The sequence below is a fragment of the Mycteria americana genome, chromosome 6, assembly GCF_035582795.1.
Source record: "Mycteria americana isolate JAX WOST 10 ecotype Jacksonville Zoo and Gardens chromosome 6, USCA_MyAme_1.0, whole genome shotgun sequence".
NCBI classification, from domain to species: Eukaryota; Metazoa; Chordata; class Aves; order Ciconiiformes; family Ciconiidae; genus Mycteria; species Mycteria americana.
This window is the reverse complement of record NC_134370.1, coordinates 2,152,501-2,174,754: the sequence shown is the minus strand read 5'-3', so window position 1 is coordinate 2,174,754 and position 22,254 is coordinate 2,152,501. Positions and strand designations below refer to the sequence as shown.

General features: G+C 43.4%; 1 protein-coding gene across 1 annotated transcript in view; it reads left to right on the top strand.

Annotated features, from left to right (window-relative positions):
- MGMT (O-6-methylguanine-DNA methyltransferase) overlaps positions 1 to 22,254 on the top strand; it is a 171,897-nt gene that overhangs the window by 129,868 nt on the left and 19,775 nt on the right. Inside the window, exon 4 of the mRNA XM_075504331.1 lies at positions 6,858 to 7,018. Within this exon, the coding sequence (XP_075360446.1) occupies positions 6,858 to 7,018 (161 nt within the window). The remainder of the gene's footprint in view (positions 1 to 6,857; positions 7,019 to 22,254) is intronic.

The window sequence follows — 22,254 nt, the reverse complement described above, 5'->3', positions numbered from 1 at the left end:
CACACTCTTCTTTCTTCGTCTGTCCATATTGGACTCGATGACGTGGAATTTTGATGTTGATTTTGATGAAGGCAGGCTGAGAACAGGGTTTGGTGAGATTTTGTGCCATCTGCGTCGTGAAGAGTACGGCTGATGATTGCTTGTACAGCGTTCTGGTCATAACAGGATCCCATAGCCTCTTAATTAGGACCTATTTATTTTTATTTTAATACACAATTGGTTGTTAATGAACAAAAGTGCTTATGGTTTTTGTTTAGGGGACACAGTGGAAAAAATTTATGAATGCCCTTAAAAAACATAGAATGGGACGTGGTTGACTGTAAAAATATGTTTATTTTCTACATACCTGAAGATAGCAGGGTAGTGCAAACCCAGTGATCTTCAGTGCTGTGTGTATCGTGGTGTCCACACACAATTTGGTTGGTAACAGCCTGGCAAAGACCCTAATTTCCATAAGAAGCCATTGGGACATTGTAGGTAAAAACATGCATTCCCTATCTTTTTTTTCTATTTATTTTTTGTTTTAAGTCTTTATCCCTGCTGTTATCTGAGTGGAACTGTCGTAGTTATTATAGTAATGTAATAATGAATTACCTGCGTCTACCCACATGTACCAGTGGCCCTTAGCTGACTGCAGTCTAGGAGGAGTTGCAATATTATTTTTGTGCTAGTTGCAGAGCTGCTTTTTTTGTTTTGTACCTTAACCAAATTGAAATAAAGGGGACTCTTCATTAGCTCAGCACCTGTAGCGGTCTATAAACCTCTCCCTAGGCAAACACCAGAGGGTGAGGGAGTTATCCGGGGATAAAACATTCAGGTGTCTGTGGCTACAGACAGGGGAAGCGAGCACTGGATGTTATGTTCAACTAATTGATTATATTTAATATAGAAAACATTTTATAAATAGACAAATAAATATATAAGTATGTTGTGGGAGCCGATACAACATTCCCATAACGTTTACCCTAAGGAAGTTGCGAGCAGAGCCGTTGTGATATATACTTTTTATTTTAAATCACACAACTCATGCTCCATCTTGTAGTGTTTCTGTGACGGTTTATTAAGGACTGACTGAGGCAAAAAGTAGCTCAGAAATAGCATAAATAATTAAAATCACACCGGTTTAGAACATGGCTACCCACCGAGGCTTCCCACAGCATTTCGCTGGTTTTCGTAATGGTGAAGCTATTTAGGAGGACACTGAAGCCAGTCTGCTGCTTACATGTTTATTTTGGAAGCACGTTAGAAACTTCCAGTTCTTGGCAAGTGGTTTGGAAGGAGCCTGTTAAACTGAAACAGGTGCTGTTTCTGCTTTTTTCCCCCGTCTGCTAAAACCATCTTTTCCTTCATTTCATCCTATGCAAACACAAGAAGTCACAGAAGAGGCGCGGCTGGGATGGAGCCTCAGGAAGACACCTCTCAGCTGCATGGGAGCAAGAGCCCGGTGGCTTGCTTAGTTTGTTCAGTCTTAAAAAAGAGATGTAATGGAAATAAATATGTAGGATTGCAGTATGAACGGTATGGAATAGCTGTCTATGGGTAAGCTGGAGCAGTAGGTCTGCACCTGGGCTGTGGTGGATTCCTGTGCTGGGACTGGCCCTGCGTCTCTCTTGGACTTTTGGCAGAAAAGTCCCTGCATCTCTCTTGGACTTTCCCAGTGGAAAAGGACCGGGAAGTGCTGGGTGACAGACAGCCGAACGTGAGCCGGCAGTGTGCCCAGGTGGCCGAGAAAGCCAATGGCATCCTGGCTTGTATCAGGAATAGCGTGGCCAGCAGGACCAGGGCAGTGATTGCCCCTGTACTCAGCACTGGTGAGGCCGCACCTCGAATGCTGTGTTCAGTGTTGGGCCCCCCACTCCAAGAGAGACATTGAGGGGCTGGAGCGTGTCCAGAGAAGGGCAACGGAGCTGGGGAAGGGTCTGGAGCACAAGGCTGATGGGGAGCGGCTGAGGGACCTGGGGTTGTTCAGCCTGGAGAAAAGGAGGCTGAGGGGAGACCTCATCGCTCTCTACAGCTGCCTGAAAGGAGGGTGTAGAGAGGTGGGGTCGGTCTCTTCTCCCAGGTAACAAGCCATAAGACGAGAGGAAACAGCCTCAAGTTGCGCCAGGGGAGGTTTAGATTGGATATTATGGAAAATGTCTTTACTGAAAGGGTTGTCCAGCATTGGAACAGGCTGCCCAGGGAAGTTGTGGAGTCCCCATCCCTGGAGGAGTTCAAAAAACGTGTAGACGTGGCACTTCAGGACATGGTTTAGTAGGCATGGAGGTGCTGGGTTGATGGTTGGGCTAGATGATCCTAGAGGTCTTTTCCAACCTTAATGATTCTGTGATTCTATGACTTCACCACCACCAAGAGCTGAATGCACAGGCTGGAGACCTGCAGCAGCAGCAGCAGTCATTCCCTCACCTGAAAAAAAGTCTCCTTTTGAGAGACATCCAACTTAAATATATATATATATGGTTTGGGGTTTTTTTAGATGTCTGCTTTTTATAGCGTAAAACAAGCATGGTTTTTTCTGTGTGAGGAGTATGTAGTTTTAATTCAGCATCACATTGTGAAGCCGTGTGGATGAGTCAGTCTCTTGCAGCTGAATATCCATTTAACATCACCACAAAGTTCAGACAGACATCTACCTTACTGCACACAAGTGAGAGGCTGGCACGTTAATGCAAACAAAAAAGTTTCAGTTAAAAAAAGAAAAAAAACCAGACCCTAAAAACCCGACAGTAATGATTACTTGTTGACCAAGTGAAAATACAAAAACCCCCAGTTTGAATTTTTTGAGATGCCAGGCAGCACCCAACACAATTCACTAATGGAAACAAGTGCAATGACAGTCTCCAATGAAAGTGTGATTTAAATAAGACTACTGCATTTTAAATAAGTGCTTCTCATTATTCTAGCCACATTGCAAAGAAAGGTGTTGGTACTTTTTAAGGAAAGATAATTAAATTCTCCAGGGCAAAAGTAAAGCAGTTGGATTTCTTACACCTTCTGTTTAGTTTCTTGCATTTTTAGATGAATACGCTTATTTTATTTTCCTGTATAAAGGTAAAAATGACATCTTGTTGAGTCACAGGTTTAAGACAAAAGCTTTCTATAGGTAAAGCACAGAACAAATGGCTGCTTGGCCATCACCTTGTGTGCTGCTGGTGGCTCCGCAGCCTGGAGCACGTCCCTTCCTCTGGAGATCACCAAGGGCAGGACGTTAAAAAAAAGAGGGTCCCCTTTTTCTTGTTGTTCATTGTTAAAGACTAGGCACAAGCAGTTCATATGACTCTTAGATGGATATTTTTCTCTAATGGCATACAGCTAACTTTTTTCCTGTCCATCTTGATATTAGAGATGCTCAAAGATCAATGCATGGAGTAGGGTGTTCAGAAACCTTCCAAGAAGCCTAACATTGAGCAGACGAATTTCACACGAGGGGGGAAATTTCCCATGATGTAACTCATCTGCTCTCCTTTTCTTCTTATGAATGTTTTGAGACCACTTTTGCCTTGCTTTTTGAAACGTATGTGTGGTTTAGTTGGACCGAAGCATGGCTTTGAAGCCTGAGAAAACCCTTTAAAAGGCAGCTGGTGTTTTAAGTTGAATTTTTAATGACGAGGTTGTTTGTAGGAGTGCTGCTATGCAACTTCGGAAAGAGAAAGGGGAGGAGGGAAGGGAGGGGAGGAGGGCCAGTAGAAGACACCCATGCATAAGTTATGTTCACTCTTTTTCTTTATTAATGCTGTCAAATTCCCAGGAATAGTTGTTAGCATTTCTAGCCAAGCAAAATTAATATGAAGTTGTTTGTTGGTTTTTTTTTTTTAACTTTCTGCCAATTTGAGGCTCTCAGCATATATGTTGGCAAATCGACTTTGTATCCTACAGGAAGAGAAGTCAATGCATTCTTAGAAAGCAAGGCATTTTCGTCTTGCAAAGCTTTTGCTTTCTTGACCAAGGTGGAGGTGGCCATGAAGGTGGCAGGCGTTGTGAAAGTGCCCGGTGCTGATGTGGTGGGAGAATGGTCTCACCAAAAACATCTAGAGATGTTCAGCAGTGACAAGGCACTGTTTTTAAAAGCAGTAATTAAAAAAATTTTAAAATTAAGACTTATATCCAAACAGTCCTGCCAGGGAAGACCTGGTGGAAGCGAGGAATGTGTATGTGATGGCAGGGGGAACGTATCTGTGCGTTGGGATGGCAAAGCATTGCCACGGTACGCAGCAGGTTCCTGCAGCCCTCCCAGCTCCACAGACAGGCAAAGCAGCTGCTGTAATTCATGTCTTCTTAGAGAGAATGATGGACCTTTACTCTGTTCCTTACGTTAAATATGGAGCGAATGGCCTGACGGTAACCTTGAGGCTTCAGGCAAAGCCCTGAGCAGCCCATGCACCAGCCTCGGTAGCGCTGCACCTCGCTGACGCTGGCGTGCTGCTTCCCGCCTGGTTTGGGGGAGAACCACGGTAGTTTGGTGCCTTTCTGGAGCAGGAGACAATTACGGTGCCTATCTGCCAGCGTCAGGCTGGGGCGGCCGGAGGCAGAGCTGCTGGGGGCTGCTTGCTCGCAGAGCAGCGAGGAGACGAAGTCTTTCGGTTTTATGATGATATTACAGTCCAAATCATTTCCAGACTCCGGAGAATGTGAAACAAGATGATGTGAAAAACATAAGGTTACTGTAGTTTTGAGTGCTTTCTATGCTCTTCTGGATAAATGGAGCAGAAAAGTCTACCAACTTCTCTTTCAGATTTCAAGGCATTATTATATTCTGTAGTTATTATACTGTCGTAGCTCTAACAATCCACTGTAAAACCGAGCCGTATTCTGCTGAGTGTTGCACACGTGCAGAATAACAGATTATCCCTGGTGTCGAGAGTTTGGTTTGAGGTCCATGTCATAGGTATTCATGCAAAAAAGTTTATGCACAGACTCTCATACCTGTATTTAGGAAAGAGATTATTAAATAGCAAGATAACATAGACATCAATTTTATGAAGCAAATTGGTACTGCTTCACACACAAAAAAAATCAAAAGCATTAATTTGGTAAATAAATGTAAAGAGAGAAATAAAATTGCACTTAATTTCTAGAAAGTGGATCCGGTGCTGATTCTTCATTTTTGTTTTGCCTCTGCTCCAAGCCATCAACTCACATTCTTGTGCGACTGGAGTATTTTAATTGTCCGCCTCCGTGTCCCTCTTCTTCTCTGCCACTTTCTAATCAGTAATTATGCGGCCTTCAGTGGTTAACAATTAATCAGAAAATGCACTGGGGCTGGGGGAGATGGCCGGGCCGTTCGATCGTGCACCAGGCGAGTGAGGGCTTCGCTTCGGAGAGTACCCCGGAGCCGGCTCCCGCCCGCACGTCATTTCTCCTGTCCAGAGGCAGAGCCTGATGGCACCGACGTCCCGACGTGTTCGGCTCCACGAGCTGCTGTGCGTCAAGTGTGAAGGCGTTCGGTCTTTTTGCAAAGGTGCCTTGTGGCAGAAGCAGAGCTGGTGTCTTGTAGGGCATTACGGGTGCATCGCACGTTTCATTTCTTTGGCTTTCTGCTAGGGGGGAACTAACAAAATATTTTTGCTTACTTGCAGCATGCTCGAGCGTACTGGGGAATTTGGGTCGGTTTGCTCTTTCCCCATACCTGGGTGGCAGAATGGCTCTGGTTTTCTCTTTTTTCCATTGTCTCAGGTTCTCATGTATTTTGACATTTCTACAATTTTCTCTCCTTTCTCCTGCTTTGTGACACATCCAACCCCTCACCAGAAGACTATGCTGTTGAGTTTTAGCAGCAAACTAGTGAGGAACTTCTTGTTCTGGGGTCTGGCTGTATTGCCAGCTGGGGGAAAAAAAGCTGCAATAATCAGAAAACCTTAAGATGGCTCATCAGTGGTGCTTAAGGTTCTGGATATGAGAAGACTGCTGGCAGAGCTTGCTGTTTTGGCAGTCACCCTTGATGTTGTCTCCTTATCGATCTTCCCATCGTTTCTCTCGGGTGCATTGCTACTGGGCTCTCTCTGTTTATCGCTGCCCTGAAACCGGTCTCTGCAGTTTTGAGAGACACCCGCCGGACCGCGATCTCGTAGCACCGGGGGAGCACCACCACCCCTTCACCAGCGCTGCTTTGCCTGGCTGAAAGCGTGCGGGTTGGGAATCATGGCTGGCTATTTGCAAACCCAGCGTTCACATTTTCGTTGCTGTCATACACATGTTGCTCTTCCAGAGGAAAAGAAGAAAAAAGTAGCAAGGGAAGAAGTACGTTTTTGTTTGCAGGTGCTGTTTGCTTGCTTTGCTCTTCAGTATCCTGCAAGCACGAGCTGCCATTGAAAATCAAATGAATTCTCAATTGCTTCCTTCCAATTCAATAAGTGGAGGAAAGCAGAAACCTGCCACTGTCGCTGGAAGGAAACGGGGCAGAGGAAGGCGCGGGTTCGGCAGAAAGCCGTTTCCTTTCCTTCTTTCCCCGGGGAAGGTCCCTGGGGAGACGGGACGGCACCCCTGGGGGACATGGAGGAGGACCCTCACCTCCCTCCACCCTGGAGGCACAAGGGTGCGTCATCTACCATGGACTTGGGTGGTTTTCTTGCTCCCCGACGTTTCCCACTTATGCTCGGCATTTTTCTCTCCCCAATCTTTTATGAATTTTTTTACAGGCGTAAGCAACCTTGTGTCGTCGTTGCATTTCTAGGGGTGACGAGGATGCATTTTTGTTACTGCTGTTACGAATCTTTTCACCTTTATCAGAGCAGAAAAAAGATGGAGTCTGACTCCAGATTGAATGCTTTTGAGATGATATATTTTTCTGCTAATGTAGGGAGTCTGAATATTCATCTTTATAATTTTTATCGTTATAATTTTACAATTCTCTCTCGCAGCAGGGCAGAGTCCTCGGCCGCTTGCGAGGTGTGCGAAGGCGCGGAGGAGATGACGGAGCCGCTGAAGCAGTGCACGGCCTGGCTGCACGCCTACTTCTGCGAGCCGGCGAGGACGGCGAGCCTTCCCGTGCCGGCCTTCCACCACCCGCTGCTCCAGCGAGGTCTGTGCCGCGGTGCCGCAGGGCACCCGTCCCCTCCCTGCTCCCATCAGCCAGGCTGGTGCTGGCTCCCGTCTCCCTAATTCTTGCTTAATGGCAATAAAAATGCAGTTCTGCTCCCGACAGTTGCTGGCTGAAAGGTTTGAGTATGAACACATCTGAAGGGCAGTAAGCTTTTCAGTAAGGTCGTCGTCCACTTCAACCAGCTTTTTGCCAGCAACAGGGGGGTGGAGGCTTAGGCATGTCCATGTCAATAGACACGGGCCATAGAAGCAGTCGGTGATAGGTTGCGTAAGGTAGCTATGTTTTTATTCCTCAAAGTTATTATAGACAGTATTTTGATTTTCTTATACAAAGAACAAGTATTGTTACAAAAGTAGTTACGCTACTCATGTATTTAGACAAAAACAAGACCTGAGAAAAGTTTCTCCTTACCATTCTCCATTTACTGGCTGTGTTCCTGAAGGCCTCGTAACAGAAGTTAATCACTTGAAATGAAATAGGTCTCATTATTACAAAAAAAAAAAATCTCTGAAGTCTGCTTTTTGCAGTGCCTTGTGGTCTGTCCACAAATGTCATCATTTCCCAGCAAATAAGTCTTCAGTTCAATAGATCTATTTTTTAATTGTATGATAATCCATAATAACACAGCACCAAAAAGGTGCTAGTATTCTCTACCTTACATGAGGTAGGACGGCACTGGTTTTTGTATAAACTCTAAAATATATGTACTTTTTCTTTTTTTTGCGGTTGAAAGTTGACAGGCACCTTTTAAGTATGGGCGCACATATTTTTGTTTCAAGGCATAAGGACTGTACGTCAGTACCCGTGTAAAACCGTGGCCAGCTTTACCTGTGGAAGGAAGGGCTGTTCTGCCAGGCACGCCTTCGCAAGGGCTATCTCCAAGAACTCAGCTGTCCCTACTGCTGATTGCTGGGTTTGTTCCCGTTCCTATAAATAGCAGGTTTCTTCTTGCTGTTACCCTTTCTTATTCTTAATTAGCTAATGGCAGCCGCAAGTAGAACAACAAAATCAAAGTGCAGTAGTTGTGCAGAGCGTTCTGCAGATAATCAGGCTGTTGCTGTCGGAAGGTGGGAGTCTTAAATTTTGTGAGCTTTGCACAGTACCTTTGCTCTAACGATGAACTTCTGTGCTTATTCTTCACACTATGAAAATTCTCAGCGTGACATCTTTTGTAGTCAAATTACAGGGTGGATACTGAGTATTTTTGAAACTAAGTTGTGTATTGCACTGTCTCCCTCTAATTTTTATACAAACATCATTTTTATCAACTACTAAAAAATTTCATTTAGAAGTTTTAGTGAAACCATCCGATTAACATGTGAGAGAATAAGCGCTAATGACACTATGATGTCAAAATTGCCAAAATGCTCATGAAGCATGGCCTTCTAGGTGATTAAATTATCATTTGAGGGCTCTTATTATTAGCTGGGATGAAATTAAGACCTGTGTTGTGAAAATGTTAGGGTTGGGGTGAACACGAATGGGCAAAGCTGGATGGGAAATAGTTACTGCTGCTGTTCCTTCCATCTCTGAGTAACATCAGGGGAATTCTGCTTCCCAGATTATCCACCAGAAGATTATAAAACATTTACAGTAATGCTTTTACTTTTATTAATGTTTCCAAAATTGGCTACTGAATCCTCTTTAGCTTGGCCAATGACATTTTTTGTCCAAGCGCTGTGGATGTTCTTTTAGCTGTTGTTTTGGGGTTTAGCCCTGAGCAGTCTTGCCTTGACTTACGGTCAGAGTTGGTAGGGAACTTTGGTCCTTCCCTAGGCAGCAGCCTTCCTGCGCAGGCAACGCTGGAAGAGACTGAAGATCATTTAAAAGAGGAAAAATAAGTGTATTTGTTCATAGGAAGCGTCTCGAGGGAAAGCAGTCATCACCCTCTAAATTTTTTGGAGGGTGGAAGGAAAGCTCTTCAGCACCGTCCAACGTCCAAGTGCAAAAGCCAACCGAGAGGTGCCTGCGGGGATGGGACAGGACGTGGCCGGCGGCCGTGAGCATCACTGCCGGCTCTCTCTGCAGCACCCGTGGCTTTCCGAAGGATGCGGCTGGTGGTCCCACCGGCCACGTGCTGGGCAGCAGTGGCCCTAATGGGGTTTGACCTTCTGTAGCGCAGCCTCGGTGCTGGGGAGGACTGCATGCGGTTTTCTCGTTATAACACGTGCAGGTCCAGGTTTTTTTAATTTAGTTCAGTTATTTGTTCTTGGACTGGCACCAGGTGTGCATGTTTTATGGGGGGAGGCACGTATGTCGTGGAAATGCTAAGGAAGAATTAATTGGGACAAATCACAATGATGTGATAGCATTTCTGTTCTTCTCTTACTTTCTCCTAGTAATACTTTCATAAAATAGAAAAAATTGATATTGGAAGGAATGTGGAAATACATGTCAAAAATTTGAAGAAAGTATTTTTAAAAGTTATTTAGTAGAAAGGTAAGGTAAAAAACACATTATAATGGATTACATTGTACATTTCAGTTTATCTGTAAGTCAGAAATGCAGTAATGCTAAATTATGAGTTTGGTATTTATTTACTTTTTCACATTTACATTTAAAAGTGCCTACTCATTTCTCCAGGCACTTAAAAATGTAGAATAAACATAAACGAGAGCATGAGGATCCAAAGCTGGGAAGGCTTTTTCTCATCACACTGATTTCCTTCCAGGTCTCTCTTCAGCAGCAGCTCCTCCAACGAATCGCCAAAACCTTTGGCCCTTCTTTTCTCCCCTTCCCTGTAAATATGACTGCTTGTAGTGTGATCCTTTGATATTAGGTGACTTGAGTTCCATCATCAAGTGTTTTTGCGATAAGGCCTGATTATTGGATATTTTCTTTCTTAATCAGTGCTTATATCAAATTTTATTCTGTTTTTTTCCTGTGCTAGCATCCTCTGAGGACAGGAAGGGTTTTGCTTATGTCAAACACATTAAAGAGGTTCCTCATTTAACAAAAAAGTGTAAAGTGCTTTCGGGATGAAGCACTTCTCAATTCATGGTCGATTTTCTGCAGCTACTTTTGTGCCAACTATTAAGATATGGTTCCCTGTGGAGAGAAAAATAGTGACAATCAACTTTGAGATAACAAAAGCAGAGAGATTTGCAAATTTGGAAAGTAAAGGTATCTTGCAGGTTGCAGAAAGCCGTCTTTCTGGCGCGGCGTTATCTGGGTGCTGCTCTGGGTGTTGGGGCTGGTGGTAAATGCGCAGCCCAGCCGCCTCCCGGCCCCGAACGCTGCCCGAGCAGACAGAGGAGCGCAGTTGGTGACCGCCTGAAAAACATGTAGCTGTTTGCTTCACTTTTCCATCCAAGCGAGATGCCAGTCCCCCTTCGAACACCGAGCACCTTCCAGCAGCCCCTGCGCTGACGGTGAAAATATAATCCGAACCATTTCATTATGCCTTCGTAATTTGGTTGCCAAGCGCGTGCGCGTTACCAAGGCAAAGGCAAGCTGACTTCTGACACGTACTGTTTCAGCGGCTCATCTCGTGTCTTAAATTTTTCTAAAGTCCCTTTAATTTTCTAAATTACTATTAAAAGGGGGAAACGTGTTTAAAAGCACTCGAAATACAGAATTAACCATTCCTCCTCGTAAGTCGTCGTTGGCCAAGTTTGGATCTCAAGCGCTGATGCTGTAGCACAGCTTGAGGCAGGCAGGAGAAGCTTGAAGCTGGTTTCCCAACACCTCCAGGAGTTGTCAGCTTACTGGCTGTTCAGTTTAGCCTATGCAGCTAAATTTTTTTTTTTAATGTAATTGAAAAACTAGAATTTTCAACAGTTTGTGTGATGGCCAGTGCTCAGTGTGGAATTTCACTGAGCAAAGGAAAAGTTGGTTTTTCCCCACTTCTCTGCAGCCTGACTTCAAGGTGTTACACCTCGGAAAAATCACTGAATATTTACAATGGAAAGTGATTAATTGGTCTTAATGTATCGTGGTCATTAGTCCCCTTTATTTATGAAGAAGAAAAATTGACCCTGTTACTGTTTTGAAGCCTATGCATGAGTTGCTTGATTTGTGGCTCTGTGAAATGGAAAAGGCAATGCTAAATTGGCCAGTCATGAATTTCCTGACTTTTCTTTATTTGTGCTTCATAACCGTAGTGGTTGCGGTTGCAGAAAGCATCGCAGTGCTGGACGCTGCAGCGAGGAACGGTTGTGTGTTTGCAGACCAGATGGCTCATTAGAGCAGCGAGAGCAGAGGAAATTGGAGACACACAAGAGTCTTCCTTTGCCCTGTGACGAGCAGCAGCCCTGGGGCTCTGCTCTTTGCGTGCCATGCCATGCCACGCCGCCGTCCTCACCGGATGAAGTCCTTTAGCTTTGCAAAACCACGCTTTTATATTCTTGAGTCTGGAGTTCCTCAGTCGGGTCCCTGCACCGGAGGCGTAGACCTGAAGCAAAGCTGTGCCGTTCAGCTCGGCCAGCTCAGTCACCCTGTTTCTTCAAAGCAGCTGTGAATTACCGTCTCGGGGCGAGGGAGGAGGGCTCTGCAGGTCTGCGAGCGGCGCTGTCTGTGTCGCCTTGCGACCCAAAGGCAGAGAAAAGCTGTGCGAAAAGATGGAGGAGGAACAACCTGAGGATGGAGACCGGAGCCTTGAGCTTTGCAAGCCAGATTAGTAGCTGAAATTTCCCGTGCATAATGCATGTTATTCATCCAAGAAGGGATATTGATGAAACACCTCATACATAATGGGAGCAGAGAGTCTTCAAAGAAACTGGTAGTACCTCCATTCTCCCTTCAAGATGACTTCGCTCCGTACCCAGGCCTGTAATCAATAATTACCCTGTGATTTCCTGGGAGCCTTCTCGTTCAGAAACTCGAACCAAAGCAGCGTAGGCTGGTGTAGGTGAACCTAGGCCAAAGGACGGCAAAGCACACTGTAAAATGCCTGTTACGGGCTGAAGAAGCTCTTCACTTTCTCATGTCACCTCTGTGGAGTCGGACTCGTCCTTTGTTCCCGTGCCGCACGCTCACCTGTCCTTGGTGGTGTCGTATCTCTCCCTTTAGAAAGCACCTATAGAGAAAATCCTTCCATTTATTGCATCTTGATTACTCTTTCACCTTCCGGCCGGTGGCACACAGTAGCACCTCTTTGTTTTACTGGTTTTGCACATTCTAAAGTATTCAAAAAAAAAAAAAATCTGCAGCAAATTAAGAAAGAAAAGTAGATTTTATCCATTCTGACTGTAACTCAGCAAAGGCCAAAGTGTTTTTTTTTTCCTTTTTGTGGTTGGAATGCTCAAATCACAATTTTCTGAAGATTGTGGGGCTGTTAATGTGCTTCTGAGATGGCAAATTCAACATCCCGTGAATGCTGACGTTTAAAAGAAGTGTTTTTAATGACTGCGCTGCTTACCCTAATTCCAGCATGCAGTGTATCCTAAGTGTAAATTTTTCTCACGTACAATTTAGCCAAAGACTTTTTCAATATATAAAGATTATTTAAATAAGAAAAGCATTTACAGGATTAAGATGAATACAGATCTATTTTCTCTTGCTTTAAATTACAGATTAAAAAAAAAACCCCAACATAAAAATCGTTGACTTTGTTGAGATACTGCCTAGTAAAGCTAGAAAGTTTGAAGCTTCAGGTGCCGGTTTATGGATAATAGGATAGCAACTCTGTACTCAGTCAGTGGGAAAGAAATGGCTGGTAAAAATGTCATTCTTCCAAACATAAGACTGAGTAAACTACTTTTCAGGAGCCCCAGAAGCAGAGGGGGAAGGTCCAAGGCTCCACGTGGAGAAGGTATGAAAAAACCTGATCAAAAGAGCAGGGGTAGCTGGAGGACAGCCGGGGATGGCAGATATCCTGGTTGGTCCCAAGGTCACTGCACGGCTTCGTTTCATGTAACGAAAAAATAGGCGATGTTATGTTGGGGGGATTTGCAGCCTCGAGGAGAACAGGAGAAAATGGGAGTTAAGGGTGAGAGCAGGTGAGAAACGGAAAGGTGGATCTGACCCGTGGCTGATTTCATTGAGCTGTAGGTAACTTAGGTCATTAGTCGAAAAAGGAACCATAAGCATTTTAAGTACATCTTAAACTTGGGATTTTTCTGCTCGCTCCTAGAATGATGTTTGCGTGGTGTTAGCAAGACAGTAAATACTAAAGTGAATTATATCTTCACAATTTTACTATCTTTATTAACTTGTAATTCTTAAAGTGGTGGCCTATGGGTATGAGACGTATCTAGAGAGGCATAGATATGTCTGAGTCCTGCGTAGTTTGAATTTTCTTCAGTCCTGTGTATGACTCGTAACTTTATTTGCCCTTTTAAAATAAATTGTACTTACTCTTAAGTGACTTTTCTAACATGATCTCTTATACATAAATCCATACACAATATCTGAAAATACGCTAGCTGGCTGGAGCTTACTGGGATGATATGCAGCCAAACAGGGTGCTAAAGCAAGACAAGTGGGTTTGGGTTTCTCTGGAAATTTCCTAAGTGCATGTTTTCATATTGCGTGTACGTACATGTTCAGGGGCAACGTATTTAGTCAGTCCCGTGGTAATCTTTTTTCTCAAGTGTCATAAGGTTGAGACTATAAATATCAGGTGTTACATCAAGGACCAGTTCCTGTGATTTTCTTCCTTTGTTTTAGATGTGCGTGTGTGTACATATATATATAAAAAATATATGTATTTATATTCCTATAAATATATATTTATATGTCATGTATATTTTAATGTAATATATAGTTACATATATTACATTATACATACATATACATACATTACATTATACAACTATACATACATATAGTTTACATATGTATATATAAAATAAATTGGGTTTGAGTGGCAGGTACGGTGCAGCTGCCAGCCCTACCTCACAGCAGTGCAGTGCGAAAGATGCAATGCCCAAGCCCCGGGCGATGCCACTGCATGGATTGCCAGATTCAAAGCAGAGCCATCCGCAATAGCAAAGGCAGCCAACTCAGCCTACAGAAAGACCTCCAGGAGCCAACCTGTCCCAGTATCATCTCTCCACATTTACTTTATTTCCAGTAAAAATGGAAAATTCATTAAAGTTTAACTGGGACAGTATAAATCTACCAGCATTACCAGGTTACATCTATACTTTGCAGAATTGAATTGCGCTGTTGGGTAACCTGCTGAGGAGGAGGCAAGGCTTGCCCTTTCCTAGACAAATGCAAAATGGCATTCTTGCCATTTATTTATGTTGCAATTTGTGAAATTCTCTTAATTTTGTTGTAGTGATTCAATGCACTAAAGAAAAGAAGTTGAGAAATGTTTCTGACTTTTTCATTCCTGCGGCTTCATCAGACATGAAAATACATTTCTATTTAGGGTTTTAGAAAATGTTATTTTAAAGTAAAATGAAATAACCTGCTCAAAAACATTAGTACTTCACATATCTGGACATGGCAGATTCAAGCGCAAAGAGATGACAAGCTTTCGTATTTCTGTCTGCCAACACCAAATTCAAATTCCAGAGACTGGCCCCTTCTTTTATTACCATTTCATGTGAGAATAGTTTTGATAAGCAGAAAGGCACTGTTTTGCTAGACATTTAATGGATTTTTACAATCCAATCCTTTCCTACAATTTTCTTCAAGGAGAAATCAATCCTCTCCAACCTTCAAAAATGAAAACAACAAAACCAAAAACTAGCCCAGTTACTTTTAGGTCTCAAATTCTTTTTCCAGCCCAGTTGGCCCATTGCTTCGTATCAACTATTTGTATCAAAAGAAAAAAAAAAAAAAAAAAAACAAAAAAGCCAAACAAAAAAAATTAATGAAAAATATTTACAAAACTCCTGATCCAGTTTGTTTGAGTTAGGAGCAAAATTCCCATCGCTTTCAGTGGAAGCCCCTGTGAGTTTAAGCGTATGCAATGGGCCAATGTAACTCTTTGCGTACTCTTCAGTGTTAAGGCGTACTCTTTATCCGAGTTCCCTGGTCGTAGAATGAATTGCCACATGTAAGCCATTTCTGGCAACTCAGGCCCTGTTGGGTGCAGATGTCCTTTTTGCCGCTGTCCTGGCACGCTGTCGGGCTTTAGGCAACACCGCGTGGATGGGCTGGTTCTGGAGAGGGCAGAGGGAGCGAAGCTTCTTGTGCTTCGGGGGGTCTTTGGTGGAGCCTCGCAGAGGAACCGTGGCCTTGGAAAGAGCCCGAGTACGGGGACAGCCGTGCGTCTGTCCTAGCAGGGGGAAGGCTCCGGAAGGGTCAGTTGTTCAAAAAAAAAAAAAGCCTTGTATTTTCAGTAGGATAATCCTTTCTCGTCAATATTCTTGACGTTAATTACAGGTAGGCCACAGTTAGAATAAAGGAGCGTTGTCTAATTAGTTTCTTTTTTTAGGTAAGAGCGGATTGAATATCCACATCGAACAACCTGTACGATGTCACTGTATGATGGCAAAAATTCCCTTGGTCTCAGAGAATTTGGGGATATTGGAGCAAGTCACGGTGACTCTGAAATAGCTGCAGAGATGCGTGGATATTGAAATTATTCCAAAACCAGGCTTCTTTTTCAGAGGGAAAGGTTTGTGTTTGGCGTCTTATGCTATTTTGTATGACCTGTGAGCAGGATGGCCGTGGCGGGGTGGAAGAAGGTGGCCGTGCAGTATCTGCTCTCCCTTTGCTGCTCAGCTCGCTTTGAGCAAGGTAAGGCGGTCCTGCCTGCTGGTGGATGGTCCACGCCTTTGGTCGAGAAGCTTCCAGGGCTTCATCCAGCAGAACGCTCTGACGGCGTTAGGAGTTCAGACGTGCGTCCCTGCGCGTCACCGCAGCTGGACCCGGGCCAGGACGGTTGCACTGTAATCTGCAGCTGCAAAAGCCTCGTGCATGGGATGCTTCTTTGTAAAGTCAGTGTGCTTCTTTATAAAGTCAGATCCTTTCTCCCTCCGTGAAATAAAAGGAATAAGTTGACCCTGATATAAGACATATTTTCACCAACCTGGTAACTTTTGACATTGCTGCTTGTATATGAGATTTAGATAAAGAGGTAAGGTCTGAAGGTGGAGAAAAACAAATACCAATGTGGGAGAAAGACTTTTTCTATCCAGAGTCATGTGGTCATCATCTCCCCCCGAAGCCCCAGACCTCAGCAACCTGCTAGCATTGCAGACCTGTGAGGAATAAGTTTAATTTAATTCATTTTTCCTTTGATTTGTTTGCTTGCTCGCTGCACATGCAGCCCCATGTAACCTTTGCACCCCTACTTAATAAAAACCTATATAATCAAGGTAAAAGGAAAGGATTTTATAAATATAGCCCCCCACACCTATTTTATTAATGAACTTTCAGCCAAGTTTACTTAATTCCCCTTATCGATGGAAAATACCGTCAATACTCATATACATTTAACCTGTTCGGTCTTTCAAAGGTAATGTGCTTAATGTCACTGTTGCTATGGCGAGCACCTTGTTTCTAAATACCGTTGTTAATTTTTTTCAGAAAAGGAAAATATAGTGGCATTTAGGACAGCCTGTATGTTAGGGGCACACAGATAAATTCATCTGAGGGGAAGCCATTTCCTAATACGGATGCTTTGCCCTAAGGATGCCCCTTGCTGCCCCGTTTCCAAGGCATTTTGCCGTATCTCCTGTTGGAGTTTGTGAAGGGGAGAGCTGACCAGTATATTCGGGGAAAAACAAGGACTCGCTTAACTGCAAAAACATACTTTTCACTAGAAATTTGCATCCCGTACTCTTCTCAGAATAAAATATGCAAGAACCAACATAAATGGCATACTCTTTTTTTTCTTTCTTTCTTTCTTTCTTTTTTTCCCCATGAATTGGGCCTTTGATGTTCAAGAGGAGCTAGTATTAAAGGACATCCCTAGAAGGCTGTAGAAATTGTTCCTATTTATGACAAATGTAAAATAGTACAAATCTAGCTGAATGTGATGGTGTCATTAGTTTGTGAATCGCATCCTTGAAAATAACTGTGGAGGAGCCAAATCGGTTTAAAAGAAGATAACAAAATGGTTTAAGCTACTTAGGTTGAATGCCAATTATATTTTAATATTCAACTGAGCATATTTTACTAAGAAAAAAGGCAGCGTCGACGCATGCATAACTCATTGGCAGCGTCGACCAGCTGTGCCACTCTTCTCTTCGAATCACTTTGTGCATTTTAGTAGCATGGTAATTTAGTAGAGAACTACCTGAGTGATGGCATTTTCAATGAGCAGGTAATCTACAGAGAATTTTTATATGGTTATGAGTTCTGTGCTTCAGCCTGGCAACACAAAAATACATCAAGACCAATTACGGTATCAACTTTCAGCGTGATACCCTTGCCACGCAAGTGCATGTATTTCTGCCCCAGGCATTTCAAATTGCATCTAATTTGAAATCTTTGGGGTTTTAATTAAATTTCAGAATATATGGAATTCTTCATTAGTACCTGCTCTGAATAGCAGATTATACTTCTCTCAGTCTCTCGTTAAAGAAGTAGGCTGTGGTAAATAGCATGTTCAAGAACTGATCATTTGTGGTGCCTGGATATTGGGAACAGAAATAGTGAAATGCAAAATAATATCAAAAAGATTATTAGTCCAGTGAGGGACCCTTGATTTGTATTTTAATGGAATTTTACATTTCTCTTAATGATTTGCAAATTGTCCTCTGATTATAAGATGCATTAAGCTTTTCATTTTAATGGAGAGACACAGCCATTAGCAGAAATTTTTTTCTGTCTTCTTTTTAGAGTGCTTCCCTGCAGCAGATAAATATTGAAACCATTAACACCTTTTGATGTACTTTACAGCGCTGCAGCTTGGACCAATACGTGAATGAACGAACGCGGCCTTTTATATTTCAGCACTTTGCTTGAAGCTCGCGGTTGTCGTTACATGGGTGAACAATGACCGAAGCTATATGCTTTGAGGAAAGCAATAAAATGATGTGTATTTCCTTATAATTAATGTTCCAAATGTTTCGGTGAACACGGTTCATATTTAATGCAAAAAGACACGGTAAAGCCAACAGAAGTCCAGATCTGAAATTCAGATTGAGGGTGCTCTGACCTTAACTCTGGCCATCCTTTACGGGAGAAGGACTGCGGCGTCTCTTCGAGCAGGGTTTGTTAAGGGTTCACACAACTTCCCAGTGGGTAGGAACACAAACCTATTCTTTGTTGCCGACACAGGAACGTACGTACGCTCTTCATTTGTCAATCTGAAAGTCAAATTTCCTCCTTGCTTTCGGCTTAGTGGGAACCCTTAATGTTGTGTACACATGTTTGTGCCTCTGCTGATTTCATTGGGTTTGGCAGAAGGGCATGGGATGAGGAAACAGCTTCTTTTTTGCGGCAAGTTGTGCAGCGTAAGTGGTATTTTCCTGGTATTGCAGATTTATGTAAAATAGTGGGGCTGTTAGATCAGGTAAATGTGTATTTATTTACCTTACTAACGTGTTAAAATCCCTGTAATATTCTTTGGGTGCTTTGGAAAAGTGCATCATTCTTTAAGAGGTGGAGGACAGGAGCGTTTTTAAGCAGCTGTGCTCGTTTCCCCAACCCCACTTGCTTCTCGCACCCCAAATAACCCGGAATTTCTGTCGGTGCTTTTGTAGACGTCTCCTCTCGTGGCAGGTTACCTGCGAGAATTTCCTCCAGACAAGGCAGTGACTTTAGGGCTGCCTATTAATTTAGCAAACTCTAGTCTCTGAAAAACCATCAGGGGTCACTGATAGGACTTCTTCTCTGTTTGCTTCCAGGATGTCTGTTTAAATAATTTGAATCTCGGGAATTCAGATTGCGGTTCATTTAGCCACGCGCTGTGTAGGACGGCACCGTTATCAGTCGAGAGGCTAAGTGACTTCGTGAAATCGCGCTTTATGTCTTCACAGTTGTTTTGCTGACTGCTTAAATGCGTGCTCCTTAAAAAAAGAAAAGAAAAAGGAAAAAAAACCACTCGTAACTTTGAGGTTGAAGCCAGAAGCTTCTAGGAATTAATTGCTGCTGCTTTCATATGTGCCTTGAAAAGATGTTGCATCATTTGTGAATTAGTGTTTGTAAAGTGTTTAGCTTCATACATTAGATATTTATAATTCAATAATAAATTAATACAAACTAAAAAGAAAATCGGTACTTTGATACTGGCTTAATTTGTATGCAGTAAGCACATAGTTACATTTTATTACAGTTAAGCAATTTAATGACTATTATTTTTAACTTTCGCATTTACAAAGAAACTTATAGAAATCTAAAGAAATTGCTACTCATATTTTAGACAAGTGAAGATGTTATACTTTGTTCACATTAGTGGAGCACATTTGCATTGCATGCTTCGTATATTAATTTTCTAGGGCAGGTTATCTTTGGTAACACGATCTTCACAAAGCAACTGGGGGTGCAGATTTCTCGATCCAGAGTCATTTGGGAGTGGATATTTGGGGCCATGTTGAAAAATGAAACTGTAAAAACACCTCATTGGTGTAATTCTAAGCGGAATTATAGAGGAAAAGCAATTATGCGTGAAGCAGTGAAAACTACAGGAGAGATGATGGTGCATCCCAGGCTCCCTCCCCTGGCACGCCCAGGTCCTCTGCCATCAGCCTGCCCAGAGGAGAGCAACCAGCGTACCCGTGCTGACATACTCCAGTGCTTGACCATCGTTGTGACAGGATTGTTGGTTGACTTTTTGAAGAGAGATAATGATTACTTTCTCCGGAATAACCTGGCTCGCTGTTGCCCCGTTGCATGGGTGGATATAGAATTGGTTTGTGCATGTACTTCCTAGGGCACGTTCGTGCATGGTATAGTAGCCTCGTAGGGGAAATACGTCTGTGCTTGTAAGGTGATACAACAAATTCCAGTTTGTAGAATCAGTTTTACACAAGGTGATACTAAAATTCCTGAATTTATTCCCGTTTACATCATGTTGGAGCCCTAAGATGATAAAACAAAGAACTCTTGTAGGCCATATGCGTGAAGTTCAGAGCCCACGGTTTCACACTTACTTCGTGGTGGTTCTAGGTTGCGTGTGTGTGTGAATGGAGGGCTGGGGGGATTCGAGCTCCTCGTTTGGGTTTGTGACTTTATTTCTCCAAAGCTGCCCGATTTGTAGGTCATCAGCACTCCCAGGTTTAGTTTTAAACCTGGTGATCCTGAGCCAAGACCTCAAACCAAAGGTCGTGATGAGTTTGAGATTTTGATGTTAGTAAACCTAATTTGTAGGTATAAATTGGAAATTGTGTTTTATCAACACGTGTGAGTGGTTGAACCCTTTTTTTTCACCTTGTATTTTGAGTTCATTAATACCGGAATGAGACTTCCAGCATATCCGTACATCTTCTGAAGTTTTCTGCAGAACATCCCTGCCCGTTCAAGTCTTAACCGTAACCAAATGGTCCTGCCTACCCTTCCGAAATCCCGGTGTAATTAGGAAACTACATCTTCTCTCATTTATTTAGGAACTGTGGGCAGGTTTGTGCGTCTCGTTAACAGGACGAGTCAGGGGAAGAGCTGGGTCGTAGCAGCACTTGGGAGGCTGCATTTTTGTTGAGTTCCAACAATGCAGATTGAGGTATATTGAAATTAAATAATTTGGGGTTTTTTTTCTCCGGAGAAGGAGAGGACCAACCTTCACAGACCTGGCACCAGCCGTGACGCTTTCAACAGGCAATATAACAAGAACTCCAAGAAATGGGAAAAAAGAGGGTTGAGGTGGGACCAGAAGTTCCACTTCAGTGTGTGCCTGCGGTAATTTCTCAGTTTTAGGTCAGGTGATGGCCAGTTGCGGTCTCTTGTCACACGTGGCCCTTCCGTAGGCATCGTTATTGCCGTGCGAGAGCAGAGCCCAGTTCCCAAGCTCAGTCTGCAAATTGCAGCTGATGAGGAGAATTTAGAAGACACCCAGGTGAAGTTCTTGGTGAGTACCAGCTCTCTGACAAAGTGAAATAGAGACAAGTCCCTCATTTATTTCTATCTTGACTGGAAAAATACAAATTTAATTTTCTGGCCCAGTCACTTAGAAATTGCAGCAGAGCTGGTGCGTGGTATCTCTGGAAGGACTATTCTGTGTCCTTTGCAGAACGGGTATGGCATTAAATACTGATAAAATATGAAGAGAGAACCTGAGTTTGAAGTGAGTGAGATAGTGGTTGATGTTTCTCAATTGCTCTGATCTGCAGGTCTCTTGTATATATGTTTATAGTAGTTCTTTTGTGTACTAAAAATATTCATGAAGTCATTGAGAAGTTATTTTTACATACTTTGCACAATTGTTCCCTGCTCCCAAAATTGACGTATTTGAAACAAAACAAAAATATTTGCTCCTAGAATGAGATTTTGAATGGCGAGTATAAGCCTGGAGCAGATTCCTCTACCTGATCATTACACCCGTAGGTACGGCGTTGTAGAAATACCAACAGGTCTTTGTTGGTGCCTCAGCAGCGGAGGCGGCCGCAGACTCGGGACGCTTGTCTTGGTCTCTGGCTGCTTGCCGCAAATCTCTGCTCTGCTCCCGTGCAGCCCTATAAAAATGCAAAGGTGTGACCTGGCCATCTCCAAACCAAAACCTTGAGGGTTTTGCTAGTTTTAAGCCTCTTGCGTTCACATGCACAGTGATTCATTGAAAAGCCTCGCTATCTTGTATCTGCGGCGTGGAGCCTGATGGGAAGAGCTCGTCGATGGGGTCCTGCCGCGCGGGTGCAGGCTGCGGCTGCTGCCTCGTGTCAGCGCTCGGGTAGGAGAGGAAACTAAAAATGCGTAGAAGCAGAATTTTCTCTTAAAACAGCAGCGTTAAACAATTAGTCATTTTCTGTGCACCATGGCATTTCCTGCTTCCTAAAGCAGCATATTACCACTTAAAATATACCAAATTGTTGCTTTTTATTGGCTGCATACTTGACCTGGCAGGTGGGCATTGATGGCAAGCCGTAACACTGTGCGAGCTACAATTTATACCATTTATTTTTAACGTACCCTGAAAGGGGATACTCAGAGTATTTCTTTCAATGCACAAACGTGAGAGTTTGGGAGGAACCCGAGAGGAGCTCCCGGCTGAACGCGGGGGAGATGTCCCGGGCTGCAAGGGCCCTGCCTCTCCCCTGGTGCCTCAACAACTCGGTCCTGGTTGTAAAGCACGCGAAAGATGCACGAGGCAGGATTTTGGAAAGCGCGATGTTTTGTCGGTGCTGTGATCCCTGTCTTTCCCGGGAGAGGAGTGCAGAACAACCGTGGCTGGCGCTGACTTTCCTAGCTATATTTTTGTGGGGTTTTGCTCTTTCTTC